Source organism: Archocentrus centrarchus, chromosome 3, assembly GCF_007364275.1.
Source record: "Archocentrus centrarchus isolate MPI-CPG fArcCen1 chromosome 3, fArcCen1, whole genome shotgun sequence".
Lineage (NCBI taxonomy): Eukaryota > Metazoa > Chordata > Actinopteri > Cichliformes > Cichlidae > Archocentrus > Archocentrus centrarchus.
Genome location: NC_044348.1, coordinates 24,762,431 through 24,786,210, shown reverse-complemented (window position 1 = coordinate 24,786,210; position 23,780 = coordinate 24,762,431). Strand labels below are relative to the sequence as shown.

At 40.8% G+C, this 23,780-nt stretch overlaps 1 protein-coding gene across 2 annotated transcripts; it reads left to right on the top strand.

The window, feature by feature from the left end:
• Nucleotides 1-493: 493 nt before the first annotated feature.
• On the top strand, nt 494-23,757 carry znf710b (zinc finger protein 710b). Of its 2 annotated transcripts, none has more exons than XM_030726490.1 (5): nt 494-554; nt 15,662-17,233; nt 19,654-19,845; nt 20,188-20,359; nt 21,974-23,757. In XM_030726490.1, the coding sequence occupies exons 2-5, from the start codon at nt 15,704-15,706 to the stop codon at nt 22,153-22,155; spliced, it is 2,076 nt and encodes a 691-aa protein (XP_030582350.1). In that variant the 5' UTR covers nt 494-554; nt 15,662-15,703; the 3' UTR covers nt 22,156-23,757. The 2 variants fall into 2 exon arrangements, with proteins under 2 accessions (XP_030582350.1, XP_030582349.1); XM_030726489.1 differs by lacking the exon at nt 494-554 and adding an exon at nt 14,149-14,194.
• Nucleotides 23,758-23,780: the final 23 nt, after the last annotated feature.

Genomic DNA, 23,780 nt, shown 5'->3' with positions numbered 1-23,780 from the left:
ATTACAGTTCAACAAAGAATTGCAGACATAAGCCATGAAGTTGTCTGATCTCACTTGTCCTGTACACAACAGGAGACAATTAGCTTCAGATGTGATCGCCAAATTTTGGAAATGCTGTTTGGCTCAGGTGAGGGTGCACCAGAGTATTACCTGCTGTTTTCATATGGACACAATTGGACACCACAGTGGAATGTAATGGGTAGCTGGCAGGTTAAGTCTAATTTGCCTTCATCTGTTACTTATGCTCTCACATGCAACAGCTGCACACACACACTCACACACACACACACACACACACATAGACATGCCTGGGGTTGAATAGAGTGTGCTTCCATGAGTCAAGAGTCTCTAGACAGCCGCAGCAAAGTTTCCCTTCATTGTTTTGATGTCCTCATCTGTTTCTTTGGGCAAAAGTCTCTGAAGCACGGCCGCAGCAGGAATCACATCTTCACGTCTTATGCTAAAATGGCAAAAGAGCTGGCTTTTTGAGTTAACTCGTCAAGTGCCAAAGAGCCTGCCAGAGAATATAGCATCTTTTCCAGAGGTGTCCAGTGGTAAGAGGCAAGACTCGTGTTTGAGATTCCCTGTATTATCGATGACTGACAGCGTCAGGGTCATCAAGAGCCTTGTACCAGGTAGGATCAATATCAGCAGTCTGAAAGTTCTTTGGAGTAAGCAAAGCAAAAGTGAGGCATTAAGAGGAATAGTGAAAAATAGCTTTTAAATTATTATGATTTTATTTTTACAGACTCTTGGTCTCTCACCTCCTAAGTGTTTGTCATTTTTGTGGTTTCTTGCTACTAGTATTTGTAAACTTCTTGGTATTGGTTCAGAAAATGTTTACTCAAATGTCTTGTATTAAAGAAGCCATTTTTCACTCCTCCTCACGAAAGATTAACTGATGATTTGGACTCTGCTTCACTTTTCTCATCACTGCTTACCCTAAAATATTTCTAAACTGCTGACATTGCTCTTCCTTCAAATACCTGCTCATTTGTTGTGTCATGATCACTGAAAATACATGAGGACATTATTGGTGCAGCCCTGCTAAAGACTAAACTCTTCTGCTGCTCCCCGTGGTGCTGAACAGTTTAAAAGGCTCACGTCTGATGGATTAGTTTCACGTAAGTCTGGATGTATGCAGTGATATATGTAGTGCTGTGCAAATGTTCAGATGTTTGGATTTTTATCAGTCATGTTATATCATCAAGGAAGCAATTATCAGGCCCCCCCAAATTCATTCTGCAGCATGGCAATTAGCCCAGAGTGAAAAAAGACCTGTCTTCAGCAACAAGAAGAACAAGTAGTCCTGCAGCAGATGCAACATCGTGGTGTCAGTCTGGGACTGCATGATGAGTGAAGATCTTGAGACCACAGAACTGATGCAAAAATGTGTCTCCCAGGTACCTTGAAAAATAGTAGGAGAAAAACTGCTTGAGGCAAAGGATGGTTGATTTAGGCTTTTTCAGTTTGCTGGACATTGTATGAAGGTAATGAATAAAAATTATTCATAGCAGGATTTCTTGTGACTAAACATTTGCACAACACTTCATATCTTCACACTTATGAACATATTTCTGTCCTCTCAGTTGCCAGGTATCTTAGACACTGACTGTCATAGACAATGACTCTAACAGATGAATGTAATAATAATAGCACAATAAAAAACCCCTCAGACTCCAGTTCAAAATCTAGTTTAAATCTTCATTTCAGCAAGCACTTCTAAAGTGTCCTTGAGCAAAACACTGGATGCCAGTCTCTTTTGTGGGGGTGCTGTTGTATCAGCAGGAGAAATCCGCCTGGTGCGGAACGAGAGAAGAGAATTGACCTTAGCTGAAGAATATATTTTATTTTATTTTTTATTTTTTAACATTTTTTTATTTTCACTCCTGTCTGAGGGGAACGGCCGGATCTCCATGCCGTTTGTGCATTAAGGGAAATCTGTAGCTGATGTTGGTTTTGTGAAAAACAAAGATGACAAGGAAGTGATGAAAAAGTGGGAAAGGCGGGGTATCCATAGAAATATGAGGAACGCAAGATGGAGAGAGGAGGGATTTAGTTTGAAAGTGTTACAGCTACAAAACACTGGAACAAAATGGTAGGCCCACAGCAGCATTTAGTAGAGCAGCTGAGTGATGTTTTTCCCACACTTCAGCTCAAAGTGCTTAATTATTTCACTGTTGTTAAGGGAATTTGTGGGACAATGGTGAAGCATGGCTGAAATAAAATATAATGATGACCTCATATACATTAGATAAACAAGACCAGGATTGTCTGTTTTATGTCCATATGTAATATATGGGTAGAGCACAGTAGCTCCACTTCCAGTGTTACCTTAATTCACACCTGCTGTCAGCTTTGGTGGCATCTTCAAACAGTGAAAATTCAAAGCAACAAAATGTATCCACCCTTTTCTTTAATCCAGGAAACTTTTGGGATGGGGAGCTTTGCTTGGGGCCAGTAGTTTGACCTCTCATCAGTGGTGCACAACCTCAGCGTTCGCTACTTCTGTCTTGCTGTTTAAAATGGATTTGTGAGTTTCTGTGCAGCGCTGCTGCATGCCTGTTCCTGTCCTGCTGCTGATTAAGTGTGAGGTTGAAGTTTATACTGATATTGTTTGTGTGGGTTTATACTAATGTTCATCTTTGAGGTCAGATGTTTAATGCTGCTGTCACTGTGCTTCAAACATGTTTTCAATTTTCTTTTAGGAGCCGCAGGCTTCCTAAGTATGTAGTAAAAGATGACATATTGGATCTCTGGACCTCTTTGAGATTGGTGCTGGGAGATGAACACCAGCAAGAAAAGAAAAATTGGTGACAAATTTAAGTTAAAAAAACCAATGTGGGATAGATTTGTGATTGTGAAGACAAGTAAAACACATTTGCCATTGCTGTAAACATGCAGCTCAAACCTCCTCTACTAACCAGCAGTAATATGACTTTTTAAAAATTTTATCACGCGTGCGTAACATGAAGCAAATGTGGCATTTTATATATAACAATAAACCCTTTTAATTGAACAAAATGTGAGACTTCAGTACAAAGTGTATTGTGGCTAATTTTCTTTAATAAGCTCTTTGAGGAAGGCCCAACAGCACAGTTAGTGTGTTGTCTTTGCAGGGTGCTACATACTGCCATTCTGTGAGATGCCACGGGCATCAAAAAGATATGCACAATGTGTCATTTTGGGGTTGATGGCTTGATGGCTGTGGTAATATTGTAAGGCAAAAGAGATCATGTTCCTCTTTAAGGGTAAGACAGTCCACATTTGGAGGTTTAAGTTATGGCACTGGAGTAAGTCACAGTTCGGAACCAGAAGTTCATGTTCAATTTGGGATTATGCATTTTGCACTTTGTTTGCACCCTCTTTGCATTGGCTCTCACTGGCTGGTTTGGGTTTAGACTAAGTAGTTATGTTTAAAGATAATGTTTACCCAGTGCTTTTAGATGTGACGGCAAGTGGTCCTTTATAAATGTGATGATATGTTGGGAGTGAGACCCGAGCCACTATTGCCATAAACTAGGGTTGGGTACCTTTCACGTTTGAACCAATACTAGTATCAATACTCACCAGTACCCTTTTTTTGGTACTTTAGTAATTTCAAAATAATAAATAAAATTTTTTTCCTTACAAAATAAGTCCATACTTTTCAGTTGAAACATTTTATTTATGGCAGCGGGGATAGGCCCCAGCCCTCCCCCCACAACCCTGAATTGGATGAGCGGAAAAAGATGGATGGATGGATGCAACATTTTACAGACCTCACCAGCTGCCTTGGTCGCTGTCTGACAGTGTTTGTGATGTTAAGGTCACAATGTTTGCACAATAATAATAATAATAATGTAATGCTACAATATTAAATTATAAAGTCAGATTGATATTGGTTATGGTTACGTAACCAAATCTGAACAAATAATTCAGATTCCTCCTGTTCTAAAAATTCTGCTTCTGCTGTATTTTCCTGCACTTCCTCATGTAAACAAAACTATACAAAAAAGATGTCATATATTCCTACTCAGTCTGCCTTAGCACATTAATATTGCTTGAATTTATCATGTTGGCACATATTACACGTATTTCTCATTAATGTTGTAGAAACACTTCTGTTGAACAGTATAATGTAAAAATTATACTCCTGCATGGATTCACTCCCTCGAATCAGACATGAAGATCACACTCAGGCTTGATGTGACCTACACTTTTGGTTTATTTTTTTTTTCCTTTTCTATTTTATATATATATATATTTATATAATATTTATTTGTATTTTAGTGTTTCATATCGGTTTACTGGCTCACTTTTCTGTCAGAAGAGAGAAGAGAATAAATGTCATTATAAAAAAGAACTAAAATCTAATTTAAAAAACAACAAAACAAAAAAACAACACATGGACAGTTGAGTTGTTGGGGGTGTCTAAGGAGATGTAACCACAGTGGTTTACATACATTATTTAGCTATAACTTAGCATAAATGATCAAATGTTGGACTGACTATAAGAATAGATTTGATGCCCTCTCTCTGTGCAGCTTATGTGTCGGACCATCACCAACCACATGTTCACATCCGTATCTCTACTTTCTTCTTTGTCTCTTATCCATTCTTTACTGTGGGCTAGTCACCCCCTCTCCTTAACGTTGAGTCCATCTCTCTTTCCCTTACTTGCTGCATGTGAAGATGAATTCTACCATCTGCTGGAGGTGAACATCAGTTATAGATTTTCTTATGTACCATTTTTCATAAAAGATAAAAATCAGTTTGAGTTTTCCACCTGTTGAAATTAACACTCCTGGCAGCAACTATTACAGCTACATCGGACACAAAATAAGATGTTTCTTATTAAATGTGGTGCATTTAGAAGTATATTGCCTGCCACAAACATTTGTAAATCATGTTTGTATTATTCATTTAAATACTCTCCGCCCCATACTTTGTACACAGCTGCAAAAATAACCATCTACCCTTTTAGTCCCTAAATTGCTAAAGATAGTTTTGAGCTGGTGGACGCTGTAAGCAAATCCATCCGTCCATCTATCCATTTTCATAACTGCTTATCAGAATCAAGTGTACTTGGAGAGCTGAAGATTATTCCTGCTGTCATAGGGCACCAGGTGTGTTACATCACGGGCAGGTCGTCGGTGTGTCACAGGCCTTGTAGGTTAGATATACAGTGCCTTGCGAAAGTATTCGGCCCCCTTGAACTTTTCAACCTTTTGCCACATTTCAGGCTTCAAACATAAAGATATAAAATTTTAATTTTCTGTGAAGAATCAACAACAAGTGGGACACAATCGTGAAGTGGAATGAAATTTACTGGATGTGTCAAACTTTTTTAACAAATAAAAAACTGAAAAGTGGGGCGTTCAATATTATTTGGCCCCTTTACTTTCAGCACAGCAAACTCACTCCAGAAGTTCAGTGAGGATCTCTGAATGATCCAATGTTGTCCCAAATGACTGATGATAAATAGAATCCACCTGTGTGTAATCAAGTCTCCGTATAAATGCACCTGCTCTGTGATAGTCTCAGGGTTCTGTTCAAAGTGCAGAGAGCTTCATGAAGACCAAGGAACACACCAGGCAGGTCCGAGATACTGTTGTGGAGTAGTTCAAAGCCGGATTTGGATTCAAAAAGATTTCCCAAGCTTTAAACATCTCAAGGAGCACTGTGCAAGCAATCATATTGAATTGGAAGGAGTATCAGACCACTGCAAATCTACCAAGACCCGGCCGTCCCTCTAAACTTTCATCTCAAACAAGGAGAAGACTGATCAGAGATGCAGCCAAGAGACCCATGATCACTCTGGATGAACTGCAGAGATCTACAGCTGAGGTGGGAGAGTCTGTCCATAGGACAACAATCAGTTGTACACTGCACAAATTTGGCCTTTATGGAAGAGTGGCAAGAAGAAAGCCATTTCTCAAAGATATCCATAAAAAGTCTCCTTTAAAGTTTGCCACAAGCCACCTGGGAGACACACCAAACATGTGGAAGAAGGTGCTCTGGTCAGATGAAACCAAAATCGAACTGTTTGGCCACAATGCAAAATGATATGTTTGGTGTAAAAGCAACACAGCTCATCACCCTGAGCACACCATCCCCACTGTCAAACGTGGTGGTAGCAGCATCATGGTTTGGGCCTGCTTTTCGTCAGCAGGGACAGGGAAGATGGTCAAAATTGATGGGAAGATGGATGGGGCCAAATACAGGACCATTCTGGAAGAAAACCTGTTGGAGTCTGCAAGAGACCTGAGACTGGGACGGAGATTTATCTTCCAACAAGACAGTGATCCAAAACATAAAGCCAAATCTACAAGGGAATGGTTCACAAATAAATGTATCCAGGTGTTGGAATGGCCAAGTCAAAGTCCAGACCTGAATCCAATCGAGAATCTGTGGAAAGAGCTGAAGACTGCTGTTCACAAACGCTCTCCATCCAACCTCACTGAGCTCGAGCTGTTTTGCAAGGAAGAATGGGCAAGAATTTCAGTCTTTCGATGTGCAAAACTGATAGAGACATACCCCAAGTGACTTGCAGCTGTAATTGCAGCAAAAGGTGGCGCTACAAAGTTTTAACGCAAGGGGGCCGAATAATATTGCACGCCCCACTTTTCAGTTTTTTATTTGTTACAAAAGTTTGACACATCCAATAAATTTCATTCCACTTCACGATTGTGTCCCACTTGTTGTTGATTCTTCACAAAAAATTAAAATTTTATATCTTTATGTTTGAAGCCTGAAATGTGGCAAAAGGTTGAAAAGTTCAAGGGGGCCAAATACTTCGCAAGGCACTGTAACGCCGCCGTCCATCCATAACCCACTTTCTGTTTCCACATATGTGCTGACTAAACGCTTGGTAGTGTTACCACAGAAGAGCTGTGAAGTGCGGCTTTGAAACAAACTCAATTTGGATCAAATTTTTAGACACGCATTGTTCTTGTCTTGCAGTTACTAGCATGCGTCTGTCCCTCACTTGGTTCCATGTTGAAATGGGCGAGTCAAGAGTGGAGGTAAATCACAACTAAACGTGCCACATTTTTTAAAACCGAAAATCCCCCAAACAAGACAGTTTGTCTCTTGGTCACAGGTTATTATGGTGCATCTCTCTTCTCTTTTCTTTATCCTCCATCTATTCCTTAGTGTTCCTGAAAGTGCCAACAGAGCCCCTCAGTTGTTAACAAATTGTCATTGACCTGGCCAGTTAGCTCTGAGTTACTAATTATTGTGTTGTATTTTGTTTTTGAGTCAAATGATTAGAACTGTGAGTAAGAAGGGTGTACAGTTCATACAGGTCCCTTTCAGTACACGTCACAGTGCTCCATTTAGGCTGATCTCCAGTATAACAGTATTTGAAAAATTCATATTATGGATGAATGTACAACTGGTATACCACTCAGCACTATTATGTATGCATCCAAGTCATAGGTTTGTTGAGCTGCATAGGTACAGTGTGAAAGGCCCGTGGTGCCAGTCCTCTAGTATTCGCTAAAAAATGAGCTAAACTTTAACTTTATTTAACCCCAGTATGTCTGTGATACTATAAAATCGCAGAGATAACAACTGTTAGTAGTTGTTAATAATAATAATAATAAAAAAGGGACCTTTTTAATAAGGTCTGTGAGTACATCCTAATGTACCTGGATGGAGCTGTTTTTACCCTATAGTGATTAACATAGGTGATAACTGCTGTTGGTAGATTGTTAGTGTGTGTGTATGTTAGAGAGGCTGGCCTTATGAACACCAACAATACCGTTCTTTTTCTTCTTTTGCTGCAGCCATGTTTGTGAAACCACATAAGTGAGATGGGTTTTGTGCTCTTTCTCCCTCTCTCGCTTTTTCTACCTCTTTCTGTTTTTCTCTTTCCAGCTCTCTTCCCCTCCCCCTCTTTCTGTTCCTCTTTCCTCCTCTCTCCCTTTTTCATTCTCCCTCCCTCCTTGTCTCTCTCTCTCTTTTCTTCTCTCTTGCTCTGGGTTTCCATCATACTTTACCCCTCCCTCTCCTTTTTGCCTCTCTCTCTTTCTTTCTCTTCCTCTCTCACGTTGCACACTGCCCCTCCCTCCCTCTCTCTTTCTCGCTCTCACGTTGCTCCCTGCCCCATCTCTTTTTCTCCCTCGCTCTCTCACTGTCTCTCTCTCTCTCTCTCTCTCTCTCTCTCTCTCTCTCTCTCTCTCCTCTGTCTCGCTCTTCTCTCTCCCTCTCTTTCTCTTGCCTCTCTTGCTCTCCCTCTACATCCTCCCCTCCCCCACTCCTGCCTCTCATTTTCTGTCTCTCCCCTCTCTCACTCCACCATTTCACTCACTCACTCACTCCCCCTCCCATCCAGGTTCTCCTTATCTCCTCCTCTCCCTCCCCCTTCAATCCCTCTTTCATTCCATGCAATCATCTGTTCTCTCTCTTTCTCTCTCTCTCTCTCTCTCTGCTTCCTCTATTACGCCCCCATTTTGTCCTCTGCCATTTCCCTCTCTCTCTCTCCCTCTCTCTTTCCTCCATGTTCTCTCTCTTTTGTTGTTTACCAGACTTCCGTGACATTTATGATACAAACTTTATAAAAAAAAAAAAAAATTTCTATCACAGACAGAACAAACCCATTAAGCAGTGAAACAGATATTTCTAGAATAAAACCTGCACCTTGGACACAAAGCGTCACTCCCAATCACACACATTTTGCACATTTTCTTCTTTAACTTGTCCATCTATGGTGCCATTTACCGGACTCATGTTCGCCTGCCTCCTGCAACGATCTGGCACAGAGCTAGGGTGTTTACCCCAAACATACTGGTTGCTTCTCTTTGCTAACATTCAACAAGTGGCTAACCTGCTAGGCTCCAAAGCAACCACAAATGTCAGCCATCATCCTCAGGGGAATGTAAACCAGTGTAACCAAGTGCTTTCCTTGCATATCAGTTTTAGGATGGCCTCATGAGGTGATGTGCTCCTTCTGCACAGCTGGAAGCTGCAACCATTGATGGTTTGCTGAAGTTTTATTGCATGTAAGCAGCAACTGTTGCTCCTTGGGCTTTTTTGGTTTTTCTTTTTGAGGTCTTAGTGGTGTATTAGGAGCTTTTCGTACATAAACAACCTCATATTTGTCAAAGTTTAGCTCAGTGTGAAACTCACACAGTTAAATCATCATAACAAAACCTGTGTTAGAAAGTTTTATTTATATATATATATATATATATATATAGCATGTACATAAACAGTACTTATGTACATAAACAGCTCCAATTCCCATGGTGTAGTTAGTAATACAGTTGTGGTCAAACGTTTACCCTCATCATGCGCACAAATGTCATGGTAATTTTGGGCGTTAAGTGATTTCATTGAACTGTTCTTTTTCCAAGGTGGAATAACTGTACAGCAAATATCTTTAATGGCTTCCAAAAAGAATTGGTTGTTCAAGTTTGAAATTATTTGGGATTTTCTCTAATCTACAGAGGGTCAAAAGTGTACACACAGGCTCAAATATATACAGAACCTCACTGAAATTTGTAGTAAGTGGTGCTGAATGTTCTACAGTGTCTTTTAACTGAACAAGGTCTATCAACTTCTCGATATGATCATGATTGACTGCGACTGGTAGTTTCTCTACCAGTGAGAAGGCTGTCACCTGATGCAAGGAGGAGGTCAGTTGTAATTTTAATGAGCTGTTTCAGTGCTGTGTCTTGAACAGAAACTAGATTGAAATGGCTCGTAGGGGTTATTCTCAACCAAGTGGGTCTGAAATTGTGATGATACTGTGCATTCTAAGATTTCAGAGATAAATAGAAGGCTGGAGATGGGCCTATAGTTATTAAGTTTGTTGGAAAAGATAAACATCCAAGCTTAAAAGTCTGTGTGTGCATTTAATGTCCATGCAAGTAAAAGATTATGCTTTTGAGAAAAATGACTTTACAAATTGTGGTTTAAATCAGTTAACAACCAAATCAGTATTCTTAATGTCACTTCTTACTGACATACTGAGTGATTCTGTGTATATATATATATATATATATATATATATATATATATATATATATATTATATAAAGAAAATAATTAAGTCCTCTTCTAATCTTGTCTAATCTTATCCAACTAACAATCTAAAATGAATTTAAAATGATATAATGCACAGAAATGCAGTAAGCCCTACCATTTAAGAAGATTAATTTTATGTTCACTGACCAATATCAATTGATCCTTACGATGCTATTATTAATACATTTGCCAAAGTATCATCATGGGTGAGACGCATCATGATTAAAATGCTCTAACAGTTTTAGACCAGGCAGGTGGAGTTAAGATTGCTGCCAGCAAATATAGCTATGGCTCTTTTGTGGCTCTCCTACAGGCTCTGTAGGGCAAAGGCAGATAGCTCTGTCCAGGCCATGTTGGGCTCTGTCCCACATTTATATCTTTTATGTGAATATAGCCAGATTCACATCAAGTCTGGATGCAATTGAGAGAGACTGCACACCTGGCGTGAGGATGGATGTGGAGAAGCCACGTTTGGTCAGATTTCACTTCCCGCTGCCATTTGATTGTATCTTCATCAAACTGTGACTGTTGCTAAAAAGAAAAAAAATGTGCATTTGTTCTTGAGCATACAGCTTGAAAAAGAGGTTTGAACTGGAGGATGCAGACTTTGTAACTCTTCCCCAAGTTTTTTGGCATTCGCAGATCTACATGTCTTTAGAAGGGTTCTTGTGTTGTGTGTCTGTACTGCATCCTTTTCCATTGTAAGTTTATTTAGCAACACATTTTGGTTTCTTATTATTCCAGGTCACATTTTGTTCTAAAGCAAATCTCCTTGCCTCTGACCATCTCACTTTTAAATGTTGAACTGTGAACAGGACCCAAGAGAGTAGGAGTTCTTCTAACTGAAATAGAAGTCACACCCCTTGGTATTTTGTGGAGCTGCACTCCATTTAGTTTATTCTTCATGGAGAAATTTATGTCTGTGATACTTTTTTTGTTTTGATTTTTTTTTTTTTTTTTTTTTTTGCAGTTGTAAAGACAAATTCAAATGATTTATGAAATAACTGGCAGTTAAACTCAAATTTAAATGTGCAAAATAATCTTGCATTAATTCTCACTATTGTAAAAGCAAGCTATATTTTACTTACTGACTATATTCAGTGGAAGCATGTCATGACTCTCGACTCGCATGACTGACAGGAAGTGTGCTGTAGCATGACCACAGGGAAACTTAACTGTTTGTGGAAAGTTTTATTTGGTAAATATAAAGCATTAAGGCTCAAAGTAGAGCCACAGCATACCTGCTCATTGAAAATCAAGACTTATTTTAAAACATAAATATAACTTGAAACATGATATAAATAAAATGAAATCATTTTTTATAAACATTGTATCGTTAAAAAAAAAAAAAAGGTGTATCATGGTAGCATTTGAAAAAGCACAGACAGACTTGAACTATATCCGCAATGAAACTGCACATCATCACAAATGAATAAAGGGTTTATGAATATAAAACATAAATGTCTTTACAGTCCCCCTAAACAATGGGAAGGGAAACAAAAATATGAAAAATGCTGGATTGTCTATAAGTATTTCTTGTGAACCTGCTCGCTATCTTCTTGAGTAATCACTGAAGTGGTGAATTTGTAAAATTACAGAAAATTGTGAAAAGATTTCCTCCCGGTTCCTTGGTCAAAGATGGCATTTTGCAGAGAACTAACTGATTTCTTTTATTTATTTATTTTTATTACGAACATTTCAGGTGCAATCCTGTTCCAGATTAATATTCTGCTGATTCCCTAATCAGTTAATGAATTAATCGAAGTATTTTTTGTGAGACTTTAATTTTTTTTTCCTCAGGTGTTATTTTTTATTTTATTTTTTTTTTAAGCTAAGTGTGACTTCATTAGAGCCTGACTGATATATTGGTCCTTTGATATAATAATCCAATCATAGTAGCTGACTACTATATATATCTTTATTAGGTACAGCTTGCTAGGTTTTACCTCCAGAAGTGCTTTAATTCTTCATGGCATAGATTCAACAAGGTGCTGGAAACATTCCTCTGAGATTTCGGTCCATATTGACATGATAGCATTACACAGCTGCTGCAGATTTGCCAGCTGCACATCCATGATCCAAGTCTCCTCTTCCACCACATCCCAAAGCTGCTCTTTTGGTTTGAGATGTGGTGACTATGGAGGCCATTTGAGTGCAGTGAACCCATTGTCATGTTGAAGAAACCAGTTTGAGATGATTTGCGCTTTGTGACATGGTGCGTTATCCTGCTGGAAGCAGCTGTCAGAAGATGGTACACTGTGGTCATAAAGGGATGGACGTGGTCAGTAACAGTACTTTGGTGTTTAAGCGATGGTCAGTTTGTACTGAGGGGCCCAGAATGCCACAAAAATATCCCCCACACCTTTACATCACCACCACCAGCAACCTGAACTGTTGAAACAAGGCAGAATGGATCAATGGTATAAAGAATATTGGCTGATGTTTCAGTCATTATCTGACCCCCAAAAAATCCAGTATTGCAGAATTTATATCCACACGATGATCTAGAGTAAACACTGCTGTGGCTCGAATACTCAATAATGTGCACCAGTGTCTAGAGTTAGTTATCTGTTCATTCATTTTTGGCAGCAGTCATTAAGTCACTCATGAGACTTTTGTATATTTTGGAATTTTGTGGGAAAACTGATTAGGTGATTGACAGAATTGATAATAAAGTAATCATCAACATCATTTTGCTTCTATAATATTCATGGCTGATTGGCAAAATAAGTGAGGGTGGTATTTAGGCCCACTATTTTAGACCAAACAGTTGATTGATGAATCAGTAAAATAACAGGCTGATTGATATTGACACAGTTTATTGAATCCTTAGTTTTTGTGGACTAACACACCAGTACAAAGTGTTTCCTGCAAAGTGCATACAAGACACTATGTTGAGTGTACGTTTTCATCTGTCTATTGTCCTTTTTCTCATTTCCCTCCGTAATTTGCAGTTTTCACGTCATCTCACTTTCATCATTGGCAGGATATGCGTGACCTTTGTGGGCTCTGAGGCCACCGTTTCGCCGCTCAACAGATATCTGATCTCTCCACGCATCCCATTTCGCTGGAGGTGCGGTGGTCATGAGATGACGTGAAGAGATGAAAGTTCTTCACACTTGAACCTCGATGTTTCCTGTGGCTTCAATCAGCAGCTCAATTTGTGTGTGTGTAGGGGAGGGGGATCCATGGGACTGTTTGATGCATCATTACAGGCAGAATAATATCTTGGTGCTCTTCTTTTACTCCCAATTTGTCTTCTTCTTTCCCTCCTTCGACCATTGCTTCTTTTTCTTTTACCGCATTCTGCTCCCATCCCCCCGTCTCTTTTCTTTTTCTCTCTCTCTTTCTGTCTCCCCCCTCCCTTCTCTTTTCCTTGAGTATTCTTTCCTTTCACTCTCTCCTCCCCTCTCTCTCTCTCTCTCTCTCTTTCTCTCTTATCCATTTGCTCATCTCCTTGTCAGTCACCTTCCATCTCTTTCTTTCTCCATCTCTCTTCTTTCTCCTCTCTCCTGTAACACGCTCGCATCCGAGTCTGCGCATGAAACAATCTTCCAACACTTTTCTGTACTCATAAACCTCATTTGATCAATGAGAGAGTGAAAAGATACAGAGGGAATGCAGAGATGCACAGATGAAACACAGAACTCAGCAGCAGGAAGAGAGGACAGACAGGGATAGGCAGAAACAAAGATGAAGAATGACACACAAAGATAGAAGAAAGGAGGGCGAGTTAGGCATCAGCCGGCTTGGCGGAGCCATAATTTCACACAGATATGATGTTGATTTTTAAAAAATCTTTGTTATTGGTGTGTGCATCTTCTGACTTTGAGATGACTTAGCCTATTGATCACTGGACTGTCAAGGAGCCTTGTGCATCAGTGATATACGAGCTATGTGTGCATGTGTTTGTTTTTAAACCTACTGGCCACACGTGCTCATTTGGCTGGAAAAATATTTGGTTTGTTTAGCGTCTGCTCTGTGTTTGTGCTGGTGCGACCAGAGTCACTATCGAAACTGTGCTGAAGAAGAAGGAGGAGGAGGCGGAGGGTAGCGTTAGCCCCGCCTCCCCACATCCCTCACGTATAAATAGGAGGCAAACATAGCCTATTCTCACTCAACACTCACACTGAAGAATGAGATCCTTAAAGCACCTGAAACCTCACAGCAGAAGGAGCGTGGTGAGTTCATTGGCTCTCACTCTTAGCACGTTAAGTGGTGGTTTACTGAGGTGGTGGGCAACGTGGGTTTGATCCCAGTGAAGCCGAAATACAGGTAGAAAGCTGCCTACAGAGATGCTTTGATTATTTCTGGGTTTCCTTTGTTTGTAAAGTTGCTTTCTGTGGATTTTCTTTTAATCTAAATGAAGAACTGCTTCTTGCATTAACTTCTCTTGTGTCCATTTGAGCTTTTTTTTTTTTTTTTCCAAACTCTTCTTCTGTGTCATCTTTTTCTCTTCTTCACTTTTTGTTTTTATCTTCAATTGAGTGTCTGGCTTTCATTTTGGCATATTCCTTTCTCCTTCTGTCTCCTGGTTGCTCACTGCCTCTCCCTCCCCTTCCCTCTGTCTCTACATGTCTTTCTTTTTCTTTCTTCCTCTTGCTCTCTTTTGCCTGCTGCCTCACACTCACCCTCTCACTCTTTCACTCAGCCCTCTCCTCCTCCCCCTCCCTCTCTTGTGTGTGTGTGTGTGTGTGTGTGTGTGTATGTATGTGTGTGTCTTTCTCAGCCTTCCTCCTTCCCTCCTGCCTACCCCCTTCTCCTTATCTCTCCTTCACTCTCCCTTTACCTTTCATTTTTTCTTTTTTTTTCTTTTTTCCTCTCCCTCCTCCCTTTCACTAGACTCTTGCCTGCTCTAAGCTCTCACTCTCTCACTCTTTTTCCTGCTTCTCTCCCTCCCTGTCTCTCTGTCTCTGCTTCCCCCGTTCTCTCTCTGCTCTCCAGTGTTTTTGTCTTCTCTCCTGCTTTTCCATTCTTTTTTTTTCATTTCTTAATCTTGCTCAGTTTTCATTCTTTTTTTTTTCTCTCTTGCACTTGAATGTGTGTGTTTGTGTGGAGATCAGTAGGCCATCTAATCCCCTACAACACACACACACACACACACACACACACACACACACACACACACACACACACACACACACACACACACACACACACACACACACACACATGCCATGCATGGTTAGCACGCTGGATTAGGATGCTGTCTTTCATAGTTCCTGTCTCACCAGATCTGAAGGTTTGCTTTTGGACACTCTTCATTCAGGTTGACTACTTGTACTAGAAAGATTGATTTGGGAATAGGTTCGTCTCTGTGGGAGGAAATGTTGTCTGCTTTTACGTGTCCTTTCTGGTGATGCAATAAATGGATCCTGAAAATCAAAATCTCTCTTTTTTTTTTTTTCTGTTTCTCTTTTGTCAGCAGCCAGCTCAAAAAATCTGATCAGATGAACCTCACCACCTATTTCTTTTCAGTAGCTCACTTTTGATGAAGTGGAGGATGGTGTACTGTAGTTCAAATTACGATCATAACTTTCCTGCCTTATAACTATTTAGACTGCATGTGATTTTCTTCCCTATAATACTATACAATAAAAAAACCTTGAAATGCTGATCTCTTGACAAACTGTCTCTTTCTGTTCCAGGAGGAGGCGAGCCGGCGCCTGGGTAGATGTGAGCCCAAGGTAATGGCCAGGCTGGTGGACATAGGCACACAGACAGATCCAGTAGTTGTGCTGTCCTTAGCCCAGGCCGCCGTGCTAGGTCTCATCTCCCAGAATGAAGTGTTTGGAGCTACCATTGCACCCAACGGCTTTTACACCGGTGAACCAAAAGAGTCCCCTGCACCCCCAGTAGACGGAGTCGACTACGAGTACGCAGACCAGCTAATCGGTGCCAACGGAGATTATCTTGGAGACAACTTGGGAGAAGACGGTCAGATGCAGCCCAGCTGCAGCCAGAGGAGGTGGCAGCAGGGGCCGCCTCAACATCCAGATGGGAAAATGGTGGTCCCAGATCGTCACAGCCTTCAACCCGGTGACATGTCCTCATCCCATGTTAAAGGGGAAGGGATGAACTCTGGAATGTCCTCCTGTGTCCACATGCTGAACAATATGGCTCCCAGAGGTGGTCTAGTTCAAGTGGATCCGGCCACCCTGAGAGGCACCAACAAGAACTGTGCAGAGTGTGAGCGGGAAGCTACAAACCAGCAGCAAGCCAACACACATGTCCACCCTCCTCCCCCCCAGGTGCCCCACAGGGGAGCAGAGCAGGGCCACAGAGGACTGCAGGGCCAGCGCCCGATGGGGGGCCATGGTCGAGGTGGTAGAGAGGATGAAGAAGAGGTAGAACACCAGGGGAACACGATGATGAAGCCCACACAGCAGGAGGAAGCTATCAGCAGTTACTTCCAGACCAGTGAAGTGGGCAGCTATGATTCGACAGAGATGGGAATGGGGGGCGAGTATGAAGACGGTAGCCAGAGTATGATGTGGACAGACGGGAGTGCAGCAGGGCAGCATCCCCAACCTCCGCACCCCCAGCCTCCACGTCGGCACGGTGGCCGCAGAGTAGACCGGCTAGATATCAACATCCAGATTGATGAATCTTACTGTGTAGATGTGGGAGATGGTTTGAAGCGCTGGAAGTGCCGCATGTGTGATAAGTCATACACCTCTAAGTATAACCTGGTCACACACATCCTGGGTCACAACGGCATCAAACCACATGCCTGTCCACATTGTGGAAAGCTCTTCAAGCAGCCCAGTCACCTCCAAACCCATCTACTAACCCACCAAGGTACACGGCCCCACAAGTGCACCGTCTGCAAGAAGGGCTTCACCCAGACCAGCCACCTCAAACGACACATGCTCCAACACACTGACGTGAAGCCCTACAGCTGCCGCTTCTGCCGCCGTGGCTTCGCCTATCCCAGCGAACTGCGAGCGCACGAAGTGAAGCACGAGCGAGGCCGCTGCCATGTATGCTCACAGTGTGGCATGGAGTTCCCTACCTATGCCCACCTCAAACGCCACCAGACCAGCCACCAGGGCCCCCACACCTTCCAGTGCACCGAGTGTAATAAGTCTTTCGCCTACCGTAGCCAGCTCCAGAACCACCTCCTGAAGCACCAGAGCCCGAGGCCTTACACCTGCTCTCAGTGCGGCCTGGAGTTTGTGCAGCTCCATCACCTACGTCAGCACTCGCTCACTCATAAGGTACCTGACTGCTCAAGCTGCAGATGTGCTGTAATTGTTACCTGTAGAACACTACTGAGGGCTTTTTCTTTTGGCTTGTACAAAACTACTGTAATAAAGAGCCATACAAAACAGACAAAAACAAAAAACAAAAAAAAAAACACCATTTGCGTTTGTGGTTCAAATGTCATTCAAATTAAGATCTGGGTAAAGTCGACAGGTATCAGTATCCACCTTATGCCTGGCATCCTTCGGTGTCATCAATCCATTCATGTTACAAAAACTTCCTTATGCGTTTTAAAGGTCAAAATAGTAGCAACATATCTCAGTCTAATATAAATTAATTAACACTCAGTTTCAATAAAGTTTAACAGCTAGGATGGGCTCCAGCCCTGACCCACAACCCTGAATTGGGTAAGTGGAAGAAAAAGGATGGATAGATGGAAAAATAGAAGGTATTCCATCAACATGGTAATGTCTGATTTTTTTTTTCTGTATTTTTTCATTAATCTGAAGCTTTTATTAATGTAGTGCCAGCAAGTCGTGATGAGGACTTTGTTTTTTGTTTCGTTTTTTTCATGCAGTCATCCTGAAGTTAGTTACCCAGTGAATAGAGCAAAGTCCAGAGTTATTGTTGATGAAATCATCAAGTAAATTGAGTTTCTAGCATTGAATTATTTCATTTTATTTTATATATTTATTTCTTTTTTTCATGGTCTGAGTTGTTCAACAAATGGCATCAGTTCTGCCATAAAACATGTTTTAATTAATCTTTTTGGTTTGGGGTTTTTTTTTTTTTTGCATGCCATTTTCTCTGCACAAACACTGAGACATCATTGTAAAGGCTTCATCTGCACTTAGCGACACAGTACTTAATCGAAACAGTGAAAAATCAAAGAGTAGAGTTGTTTGTCAAATGTTGCATTTTAGCAAAGCACTTCAATCTCCTTGTCACTCTTTTCCTGCTCTCCACACATTTACCCACGTGAGGAAGAGTGATGAGGATGCACTGGACTGTCTTCACCTGTATTTGTGATGATGCTTTGTTATCCTAAAATCAGTTTCTTTTGAACAAGACTACTTTTTTTTTTTTTAATTTTTAGTTGTGAAAATGGGTAAAAGGACAGCAGATAGCTGACAGAAATCCCACACAGTGAAAAATGAAAATGCTGTCTCGCTAACGATTTAAATCCAAAGCCACACTCATCATCAAACTGGGAGAGATGAGAGCAATGAATGTTCTCAGTGGAGAGAATATTCTCTTTTGTGACTTCTGTTTGAGCTGGCTCTCTGTTTACTGCTCCCCCTGGTGGATAACGGCAGCTCAACCCATTTGTTGTGCAGACAGTGGGCGGATGGACAGTCTGCCAGATTTGTCTGCTTACACAAACACTGTCTCTCGACCCACTAGTGTCCCGTAATACATATTTGTTCCTCGCAGTAACCTAGAATCCACTCATTCAATCCCACGTTTTTATCTACTGACGCTGACTGCAGAGTGGAGTGTAACAGGCAGTAGCACATTCATTGAGACGAGCCTCAAGGCCTTAGATGACAGTTGTCTGCTCTTGTGACCTGCTTCTCAGTGTTTATACATTTCCTGTGGCATGTGGTTGAGAATGTTACAGCAGCTGAATAAAGATGCTACAAAGGGTTTTTTTTTTCCCCGTTTTCTAGTGATCTCTTTTGGTTCACCTAAAATGGCTGCCATAGATTTTGATATGGTCAGAGGAATGAGCAACATCTCGCAGGCAGGATTAGATTATTGCCCTAGCATTGTGTGCAGGATGATAGCTGCTAAAAAGCTGTTCTGTCTTTTAGAGTAATGTATGCTCTTTGGCCTGCCTGTTTTACAGGAATGTTATACCTTTACTGTTGTTTTGTAGCTAAAACTAAAGTCGATATTATCCAAAAGAAAGTAGGGAGATGAGCTTAAATGGCTTGTTTCAGACAGTGGCTATCAGCATACTGGACCTCAGCTGCACCAGAGTCCAGTATGAGATAAATTATGACTGTTTTGTATTGTGACACATACAAAGCTACTTTAGTAAAGTCCAAGAATAATAGTATGAAGCTGGAAATGATCATAATGGGCCCTCTTTAAGCCCCATTAGAAGTATGCTGTCTGCTATTATTTTTCTGTCATTTGTGTGCAAACTTAAAGAAATTTAATCACAATGCACATTAAAGATGCCCTGACACGTGAAACTCGCTGAATCTAAATGTGTCTTTGTGTGTGACTTTAGACCCTACACTTCACAGCATTTTTTTCTACATTTTCCCACCACGTTTCCCCTTTAGCACCCTCATATCTCTCCCTTACAGTTTAAAAACATGTGAATTAATCAGTAAATCCACTGCTGTCTTCACTCTGGAACCAAATGTAGCAGCCATTGCTGCATTTGACCGACTGACCCTTGTCTTGTCTTTGCACTCTGCAGGGGATGAAAGGCCACAAGTGTGACGTGTGTTCCCGAGAGTTCACCCTGTCTGCCAACCTGAAGAGGCATATGCTCATCCACAACAGTGTCAGACCCTTCCAGTGTCACGTTTGCTTCAAGAGCTTCATCCAGAAACAAACCCTTAAGACCCACATGATCGTCCACCTGCCTGTGAAGCCATTCAAATGCAAGGTGAGTATTTTAACTTCAGTGATAGCAGCGTGTGCAGGACTGTTTAATTAACTGCCGTGAAATGAGTTGTGATGATGCATTTTTAGTTTCTATCGATTTAATTTAATGTAATAGGATTATGGGGGGATGGGGGTGGGGGGTGGAATGCTCCTAGGAAGCATCTCATAAGCATCTTTATATCCTGATATCAGCAAGTTTTCTAAAATGAAATGAAAAGAAAATCCCAGACATGAGAGGCCACTATCGCCAGGCAGGATGCTTTTATCACATCTGGTATATTATTTTCTTTTTTATATCTGTGCACCTAAATTATTATTTTTGTATTTTTTTTTTCCCCCCCAGGTTTGTGGTAAGTCTTTCAACCGAATGTACAACCTTCTGGGTCACATGCACCTCCATGCTGGCAGTAAGCCCTTCAAGTGTCCTTACTGCACCAGTAAGTTCAACCTGAAGGGAAACCTCAGCAGGCACATGAAGGTCAAACACGGAATGGATGTTTCACCAGAAGGACAAGGTTAGGCTCACTTTATTTTTTTTATTTTTTTTACATTCAAACCAACCTTACTTTCTGTCATATACATTTACTGTTAGAGCAATCTTTATATTTAACATGGCCAAACTTTTGTATGTCATAGAGCAGATGCATACATTTCTGTTACTGAAACTTTAATGCCGTTTTGTAGCTAAAGTTGGATAATAAGTTACATTTGAGCATATTGACTGTTGTATACCATTATATACCAGTACATTTTATATACTGTTACAATAATGGATATTTGTAGGAGGTTCAGATGATGTCGGTGCATATGCAAGTAATCCCATATGAGCCAAAGCTCAGGCTTCACACAGCTCTAAATGCTGTTTCGTGCAGTTTTTTTTCTACTGTTGGATCTGTGTCAGTGAGAGCAGATATCCCTAAAATGGTCATATCAGGCACACAGCGGTGGCTGTGAGCACTTAAGTCCTACACACCTCCCGTTCAGACCTTCTGTTTGTGTGGGGCCACAAGTAAGATAAAAGTTGGCTGAAAGGAAGAGGAGTTAAAACAGATTGTTTCAAACATTAGGATTATTTTAAACCGTGAATGCAAAACTACTCTATTAGAGTCCAAGAATAGAAATTTGGTGCTGGAAGTGAACTTAATGCATTCCATCCATCAGTCCAACCATCCATCTTCCACTTATCCAAAGTTGGGTCTTGGTGACAGCAGGTTAAGCAGTTATTCCAGATGTCCTTCTCCTCGGCAACACTTCCCAGTTCCTCTTGGGGGATCCCAAGGAGTTCCCAGGCCAGATGAGGTGTATAATCTCTCTACTGAGTTCCCAGTTGGGTGTGCCAGAGCCACTTCCACTGGCTGTGGCACACCCAGGAGCAGCGACTCTATTCTAAGCTCCCTCCTCACCTCTAAGCTTGTATTTGTGACATTACTCTTTCATCATCAGCCAGATCTCATGACTGTAGGTGCGAGTTAGAACATAGATGAGTTAAATCAAAATGTTCACCTTTCGGTTCAGTGCTCTCTTCACCACAGCAGTCTGATACAATGCCCGCATTACTGCTGATGCTGTACCAATCCACTGGTCCAATCCACTGCCGGAATGCCAGTGCTGATCTTAAGCGGCGCCTGACCTTGGATTGTCATTGTTTGTAAAAAGGTTTAATTGTAATTTTAATTTTGAATATATTTTCAAAACAAACCATCAAAGCTTTTAATTTTTGCTGTAGGCATGTATTACTTTACACATTTCTACTTGTTTTTTAGTTTTCAGACAAAAGTTTAATTCTCTGATGCAGTATGTTTATAAGAATGAAAAACATTATTTAGTGCAGTAATAATTCAAAAGCACCAAAAACCTCACTTCCCAAGTAGGTGGGAATTTGCTGGATAAGCATCATGCCATGTACTTGATGTTCTTTGCTTATGTTGCCAGGCCATTGTCAGTCAAGTTTGGTCAAATTGCACCAAAATGCATAAATTTTCAGGAGCTTTAAAGTGGAAAAAATGGCCAAGTATTTCTAAAACAGTCTTAAAGTATTCATTCTTTAAGTGTTATTAATTCAAAACTAGAATTCTTATATGTGAAAAGTAGCTTTATAAATGTACTCAATGCCTTTTTGTGTTTTCTAGAAGTTCTTCCAGAAATGGAAAGCCAAGGCGACTATGAAGGACAGAACTTCAGCTTCACAGCACCAGACAATATGGACAATGGTGGCTCCCAAAACCTCACTAAACTCACTACAGCTAACATGGAGGACATGGAGGAGTATTACAATTTTGGGAAAGATACAAGCAGCTACACTACACCTTGAGGTGGTGATGGACCAGATACCATTTTTTTTTTTTTTTTCAAAGGCAGAAGGAAATGACAGAGTTGTTGAGACTTTGGGAGACTCTGTGGAAGGGGTTTTCATTTAGTTTTGGCCTCTTTCCAGATGAGCCAGACCCAGCGGACAATTATGGGAGGCCAGGAATGAGCAGCGCTTCAAAGGAGACACTTCAACTCTGTTGCTTATAACCAAGACACTGACACTGTCGATACGGTGTGAAGCTCCTTTTTTGGGATTACTACGCTTACCAACTCAGACTCTCACTGGTGGACAGTGATATCTGTATGTTGTGTGTATGTATCAGTTATTTGAAGAAAAAAAAAAGCTGCAGAGCCATTGGTTACATTTAATGTGGTAGAAATTTGTTTGCCATTTTTGTCATTCACAACCAATTTATACCCTTATATTTTTGACTGAAAGTGCCAGCTAGAAACTAAGCTTCCACAGTGTCAGCTATTTACTCACTGTATATTGAAGTTTTCATACATATTCACAACATATTCATAAGTTTGAATGCTCTTAGTTAACAACTCCTAATTATAGTTGCCCGTTCCTGCCTAGCCCTCAGTTTGAAAGTTCAGACAGGTCCATCTTTCAGTGAATTTGTGCTTTTTGCACAGGACATTGTAGCCTTTTTTTTTTTTTTTTTTCCCCCTAGTGGAGCACTGACTACCAAAGTTGCTTCTGTCTCATGTCGGCTACGACCAGAAAATAAAACTGCCGGCATGTAAAGCCCTCTCACTGTACAAATGATTCTGCAACATGCAGTGTGTTTGCCCATCATTTTTTGTTTCACATGGTTTAGCTTTACATCAATAATCTATCCCGTGTAGTGAATATACTGCTCTAGTTTTTGAATTACTGAGTGAACAGAACAAAAGCACTTTTTCATCAAACCCTGTAATTTTTCTGTGAAGGCTGTCTTCAGTAAGAGTGATTTAATTTGCCTCAAGGAGAAGTGCTGGGGGTGGAATAAGATCAAATCTTCCAACCCCTTATAAAGGCAATATTATTAAACACAAAGTTATGATTTTTTTTTTTTTTTTTTTTTTGTGGTATTTTTTTGCCGGGGGGGGGGGTGTAAACGGCTGTTTACTTGATATGGATATTTCACGGTTGTCAGTTCAAATGCAAGTTGAAGAATGAGCAGTTTGAGTGGAGAATCAGCGGTTTGGGTTTTTCTCTGTTGCTTGTAGTTTCAACATTCTTAAATCCAGGGCTGGGTCCACTTTACTTTTAATTCAATTTATTCAGAAACATTTTCCCCATCATGGGGAAAGTAGCATGAAAATTAGATATGAAAAAAAAAAAAAGTGCGAAAAATAAATTATTTGAAAGTCGTGCTTGGTTCGATTTTGAAATGATTGAATTAAAAGTGGGCTGACACTGGTCCTGCCACTCAGAAATTCTGTTTTGGGGAAGACAGATAGCTCCCCCTGTCCTGCCATGCAGGTCAGCCTTGATATGCACACTAAACCAGAGGAATCGTCTACTAGTTCTTTTTTTGAGATGAGAAATATTAAACTGAGACCTCATGGAAATTGACCATGAATTATTTAATAAAGGTTCTCTAGTTTAAATGATGAAGGCTGGTTTTGTCACTATTT